The sequence below is a fragment of the Ziziphus jujuba genome, chromosome 6 (assembly GCF_031755915.1).
Source record: "Ziziphus jujuba cultivar Dongzao chromosome 6, ASM3175591v1".
Classification (NCBI taxonomy): Eukaryota; Viridiplantae; Streptophyta; class Magnoliopsida; order Rosales; family Rhamnaceae; genus Ziziphus; species Ziziphus jujuba.
In genome coordinates, this window is record NC_083384.1 from 24820907 (window position 1) to 24828050 (window position 7144).

Sequence of the window (7144 nt, forward strand, 5' to 3'; positions counted from 1 at the left end):
TGAAGCTAGTCTTTAATGTGTGTAAACTTTTAAGGAACTCTCTTTTAAAACAGCCTTTAACATATATAAATTTTAAAACTACTACAGTATTTAGTCCAAGAAAATTAATTATACTGCAGAGGGAAGAAAGAAAACAAACTAAATTACAGTGTTTCTAACTCCTTTTCATGAATTTAATTTCCTTATCTTTCTTTGTGTTTTGAGTATCTTGTGGCTTTGAATATACGTAGATATTAAATATGATCATCTAATTTAGTCCAAAAATTGAACATACTTAGATGAATAAAATTTAAAGGTTAGACATATAATTGGACAAACTCATAGCTAATCATCAATAGAAACTATTAAATTTACCAAGAAAAAAAAGATAATGATTTTTTTTAAAGAAATATGATTCCTTTTTTTATAATTCAAAGAAATATGATTCTTAATCATTCAAAAGAGTCACAAACATATTGTCGGGTAAGATAGATAAGCTAAAGCAGCAAATCTTCCAACCACACAACCATATCATTAAGCATGAAAAATTAGAACATTTGAAACTCAAAATCGGTATCAGTTTTAATCCATTATTTAAGGTTCTACATTCTAAAATTCATTGATTAACGCTTATAATAACTTGATTTCTTTGTGTTAATATTTGATTAAACCAAGAAGAGAGAATTACGATTCAATAAAAAAAAAGTATAAATAAATAAAATAAAAGCATCATAATTAAATTTCCTTCTACTCCCAAATTTCAATCACTCAGCTAAATATAATCCCAAATCACACTAGAAAATAAAACCCAACCAAAAAAAGACAATAAAATTCTATAAACAGCCGGATTTATAACCTCTGAATCTTATCAGCTTTAACCACAGGATTAGCCTTGGCAATGGCCTCGCGACCAGCAATTTTGAAGTCAACAGTGCATTCATGCTTCTCCGGGTACCGATGCGCTCCGCAGAACATACTCCCGCACTTGCACTTAAACCCGGTCAATCCGACCTTCCTGTTGCAGGTCAAACACCGGTTCGCCGCCTTCGGTTCCACTCGATCACCGCCGATCGCCGCCGTAGACGAAGAAGGAGAAGAGGAAGATCCGATAAACGATTGCGATGCAACACCGGAAAACACCGCTGCCTGATTCTCAGGCTGTTTGGTTACGGCGGCGCCGGAGGGGTTGAAAGACTTTTCCACGGCGGCTTTGGCTGAAGCTGCCTGTTCCTCTTTGATGCGGAAATCTCTGTAGCATTTAGAACAGAGATTCATGGTTCCGGCTGTGCCGAAAAAGCCACAGTTGTTTGCACATGGTTTTGGCTCCGATGGCTGATAGCTTGTACCTTCGCTCTGTTCTGAACCCATCGATCTTCTTTCTTAATTTCTTTCTTTCTTTTCTCTGCAACCAAACAAACGATTAAAGAAAAAAATAAAAGAACAATCTTCGATTCAATTTCGTTCTCAGCAAGTTTCACGATCTGATTTTTTCTCGGGCAGACAAAAAAAAAAAATAAAAAAATAAAAATTCTGAGTCGAATAAAAGGAAGATTGATATGTGTGAGCGTGAAGTTCGAGAAAAAAGTTTGTTTCTTAAATAGGGTTAACTCGTAGTCAAAAACACATTAAATACACATAGCTTAAAAGGAAATGTAAAATGTCTAAAATAGCCTCCCCTGTCTTTTCACTACTACCGCTTTAGATTTCCAGAATAATCCATCGCTCATTAAGGGTATTAATGTCAATTCATCATCTCCAAACTATGTTACCGAATTTGGAAATCCTTTGCGCACACGGTTTCAATTTTTTGTTTTCTTTTATTATATATTTTTCTTTTCACGCATTCAACGCAAATAAACATCAAATAATCAAAAGCCGATAGATCAGTGTTACCATCATCGAACGGCTATAAATTATTTTTGCCATGTTGGATTTTGATGTCGCTGAGCGCGTCCAGTGTGAATGTGAAAAATTACTTATCATACAAATAATATAGATATTTAATGTATTTCGTATGAATTTTAAATTGATGTAATTTAAACATTATTTTTTTTGTAAATTTTTATTTCTTAACCACCTATTGAGCGTTGTAAATTATTTAAAAGAACAAAATTTCTTTTAAAAATATTTTTTTAAAGAAAAAATTTAATTAAAGATGTTATTATTTAATATCTGCTAAATTTTTTTTATCAAATATTATTATAATTTTTAAATTGATTATATATTTATTTGATTAGATACCAATACCATTAACATGTATGTAAAATAAATAACAAACAATTTATATATTCACGCATGATTAAAGATACTCTAAAAATATTGAAATTTGAGATATAAATTGGTAAAAAAAATTAAAAAAAATTGATATGTTATAAAAACAGAGACATCCTTTTCAAAAGATAAATGAAGCTTATGTAGAAAAAAAATAAAAATGAAAATCTACTTTGAAAAGCTATGTCAAACACAAACCAAAACTTTTTTTTTGTTTATCTAGTAAATAGATTCGCGTGATGTAGATATGAAATCCTTTCAATTGTAGATTGATCTCTAGGATTATTAAAATTCTGAATAACATCGACTTAGTGTAATATTAAATAAGATAAAAGAAGTTTGAAGCTAATTTAATAGGTGTATCAATAATTTATCTGTTTCACCCTTACATGGTCAACCATAAAACTTATTAATCAATATAGCCTCCTCTATAGAACCGATGAAGCAAAACGAAACCGACTAAATCAAAATTATTTTAAAATATATATATATATATATATAAATATGCAAATTTGGATATCCAAACCTGAAAATATCTATCAAAATGGACGAGTCTGTGTTCTTTTTGCGGCTTTGGGCTGTGGAATTAGAAATTTAGAATAAGAAAAAGAAATTTTAGGCTGAGATAGAGAGAGAGAATGATGGGAGAGTGTAGGACTACTACGGGGTGGTGAGTCACCAAGTACAGCACCCCCTGATTTGAGCTATTTCCAAGGCACCCCTTGTTTTTTGTCTTTTGCTTTTGGGTTTTATTTGTCGCCACAATACATTAGATGCATGGGACTATCATGTGCCTTCAATTTGCGAGCAGTACGATCTCATGATAATGACGTTGTTATTTCCTTAATCCTATCGAACGGTGGTGGTTTTCTAGCAAATTGATAAAAAGGGTTTTACTTATTGCTTAAGAATTGAAAGTAAAATCTAGAAAAGCCTAGGCTTCTTCTGATGCTCCGAGTCCGAGCCTTTTTGCCAACAACAGTCCTTGGCGTTTCCGGAGGCAAACCCGGCTTACCATCTGTACGAACCAATGGCCACGGCCAAATTGGGCTTTCTGCGGATTGGGCCTTAGAACCCTCTTTCCAATTCATGAAGACCCAATGACTGAAAACTTAAATTTCCTTTTGCTCACTGGCTCGAAACTGGAATTTATGTGCATGAGTTGTAGGTTTATGTGTGTCTGTGTGTGTATATATATATATATACAGTGAAATTTTATAGTACAAACAGTCTCAAAGATGATAATTTTTGAAGAAATTGTCGTCCATATTCATCTTTGTATAATCGTATTATTGACGGTTTTTTCAAAAATCGTAGTTAATACTGAGGTCCAAATGATAAAAATGTATAGATGTTTTTACCATAAATGGTCTCTATACATATATATATATATATATATATATTGAATTTTCATTTTATTTCACTAATTTCCAATCCAATAACTACCCATAGGGAAGTAATTAGGGCTGCTCCTCCATAGGTACTATGTATCTACTTTGGAGCCCTCATCATTCGCTCCCTTTGGGCACTCAATCTTCAACTGTGAAATATCTCCCTCATTTCGTTCGAGAGCTATTTCTTATCCCTAGGTAGGGTAGTTACTGGATTGGGAATTAGTTTGCTACAAGAAGTCTTTGACACTTTATCCATTTTATTTTAATGAAAATCTAATTGGTTATCAAAGAGTCACTTAATAAAGTAAGATGCATTTTATTTGAACTAACTATCTAAATTAGTTTATCTTTTACATTTTACTTTCTAAATTTTGAAACTTCATATATTCGCTAATGAACTATGATTATTATTTTACAATTTAGTCCAATTATGCAATATTTTCTGATAGTTTCTAAATAAAGTAACATGAGTTATAAAAGAGGTAATCATTCATAGTGCAATATAAGAGGTATTGTATCATAAAGGGCAAAAATGTGTACACATATTTATAGTCCCACTTGTATGAATGAGTTTCCAGTCTATGCAATGGTGGTGGTTGAACGATGAAAACTATCTATTGAAAAAGAGAAAGAGAAAATTGGCAAAATTGAAAATTGAATAAAGAATACTCCTATTAAGTGCACTTATTTTTTCTATGGATGCTACTGAACTCGAAGAAAAACATATTTTGCTAACCAAATATATATATATATATATATTTCACCATTTACGTAGTCTCTTAGATAGCAAAGGCTATAATTTACATATGTTAAGAAAATAAAATTCTTTCGTATGTTATAATATAAAGGTCATATATATTTAAATTTAAATTTTTATTAAAATTTTGCATTGAGCCAAATATAAAATGGTATAGAGTAAAGTAATGGTAACTGGACTTTATCATCGTCAATTTTATTATTATTATTAATCATTGTCGTTTAGACTATTTTTTAAAGGGATACTAGTCTGTTAATATATTATAAAGGCATATGCATTTAACCTGCAAAAGCCAAAAACAAATTAATTATTAAAGTCTCTCTATATATTCATGGATATACATGGATACAAAATTACTGTCCTCGGAACGGATTTGGATCCTCTACTTGCTTTGTTGGGTCTTTTTCTATATTTGGCTTTTAATCCCAATCATTCATTTATTCTAATGGTCAAGACTAGTGTAATATCATTTAACATATCTCATAACTTTCACATGGTTACTAAATCCTGCAATTCATGTTCAATGCTTGTGAGCTTTCCATTTTGAGTTCATGACATGAGAGAATACCCACACAGCTTGAGAAACATGGACATATTTTATTTATTTATTTATTTTTTTGTGTGAATGAAGCATGGACATAGAGAAGGGAAAGAAGAAAAAAGAAAAACAAGCTGGGCAGGAAAAGGAAGGAGAGTCCAAGATTGAAGCTTCTCAATGAGCCAATAATAATCTCTGACTGAGTAGAATACCATTTTTAATTTCAACATCAAATTTTTGATTTTATTTTATTTTTTTAATTTTTATTCCTTTCGTGGAGCTCTAATTAGGAGCACCGTCGTTTTATAACAGAGCAGCATCAATTTACGAAATGATCAAATTTACGAAATGAATAAATAATGTAAATAAAGAGTAAATATGAAGAGTATATATTAGAGTTTTTCTTTTCCAGAGAAATTTTATCAGTAGAAGATTACAATTAAAATTTCAAAGTTCCCTCCACCCGGTACTGGATGCTATATATAACAGCCTAAATATGTATTTCGGAATAATATAGTGACAGTTAGGTTAATTTGGATTAGGTCTAATCTGACTTTGAACAAGTTTTATGCATTCCTTCAATCGGTTTTCAAATTGAAGCGTATCGTAAGTAACGACTCTATCTCTATGTGGTTGGTTTGGTTGGAGTACTTTTCCTTATGTCTAGGAAATTCCATTCTGTAGAGTGGTTTCATATTTGTTGTATGTCAAATTTTCCTTTTCTATGGCTTCTTGGTTTTGTTATTTTAATTAATTTTTATAAGTTGAAAGAATACATATAGGTATATCAGTGAATACAATCGTTTGAATATATAATTATTTTTAAATAAACTAAAATATGTGTGAAAATGATGAAAGTGAAATCGGGAACAAAAAAAATTCTATATATAAATTTTTAAACGATATATTAATAAATTTTAATTAAAATAATATATATTTTTATGCGCTAGATGCCGAGCGAACTTCAAAAAAATATGAAATCAATCTCATGTTAATGGCACATGTATTGGGCATTAGTAACGTCTGGTGATATGTTAAATATATGGCACTTGTCTTGATCATTAGATTGAATGAATTAAAAATGAACGCTTAGAATTAAAAAGGCAAATATAGACAAAAATCCAAAAAAAGTAGGTAGAGGATTTAGGTTTTCTAAGGAAAAATATTCCAATTTATTTTGAAAAACATGACGAAATGGAAAAAAAAAAAAAATGAGATCCATCTTGATTAGTTTATTTTGTTTTACACGTTAATCTTTAAAAAAAAATTTTTTTTAATACTAAAAATTTTAAAAAGTGAACCATTGAAGATAAATACTACATTTTTAATAGGATCATATGTGTCTCATTTTTAAGCTCAACATTGAGTGAGTAGGATTTATTTTGGGTAATAAATCTTTCTGCAAAGTCGGAATGGTGTCTTAGCTGACAATGATAATGGTGTTCCTCTAGATTGAGTGGGGAGTGTTATTGGAATGAGATTAAAGGAGATGACAGCCTTTTCGAGGATGTTGTCCGAGAATGAAGTTCAAAGTACAATTATTCATTGATCTACTAATAAGATATGTAATTAAATTGTAGTTGAACTTTCATTCTCAAAATGTCCAAGAAATTGTAGATACAACCTTCTCGAAATGGCTGAGACTAAATCATTATGAGATTTGAGGTTTGTTTGTTGGCTGATTGTTACCAAATCTCATAAAATTTGTTGAATAAGATTGTTTGAATCATATTCAGTAGCAAAGTCATTGCTTTCCTAATGTACGCTTTGTGGTTTAGCCAATTATGGTTTGGTGAGCTGGTTTTCTTGAGGAACAAGGAAATCCAATGCCAATAATTTAACAATACCTCATTATTCTTTGTCACCTAGGTATGCATTTTACAATTAAGAGACCCTTGCTTCATCTTAGGCATTCAAAGATGTCTGACTTGAGCATTAAAATATCTTTGGCTGACACTATACTAGTTCAAGAGATCTTCGCATTCTCTCTGTTTTGTAGGGTTTTAGCCTCGAAATTTGATGAATTATAATGGTGCATATTTGTGCTTTGGCACACATCACCATGTCTCCCAAAACTAGTCAGGAGATAGTTCACTGAAGAGCATTTTTATACATATATATATATATATATATATACACGCACATAGAAAGCAAGAGTTTTAATTTATTGAAAACATGTTCACAACATAAAATAATAATTATGTT

The 7144-nt window shown here is 30.7% G+C and overlaps 1 protein-coding gene across 1 annotated transcript; it reads right to left on the reverse strand.

Annotated features, from left to right (window-relative positions):
- Positions 1-687: 687 nt before the first annotated feature.
- LOC107403429 (zinc finger A20 and AN1 domain-containing stress-associated protein 1) lies at positions 688-1575 on the reverse strand. The gene has a single exon (XM_016010314.4). The coding sequence runs from the start codon at positions 1345-1347 to the stop codon at positions 829-831; it is 519 nt and encodes a 172-aa protein (XP_015865800.3). The 5' UTR covers positions 1348-1575; the 3' UTR covers positions 688-828.
- Between the last annotated feature and the right edge of the window lie 5569 nt (positions 1576-7144).

Coding starts and splice junctions, on each gene's coding strand:
- LOC107403429 (XM_016010314.4), bottom strand. CDS start 1,347: ATGGGTTCAGAACAGAGCGAAGGTACAAGCTATCAGCCATCGGAGCCA.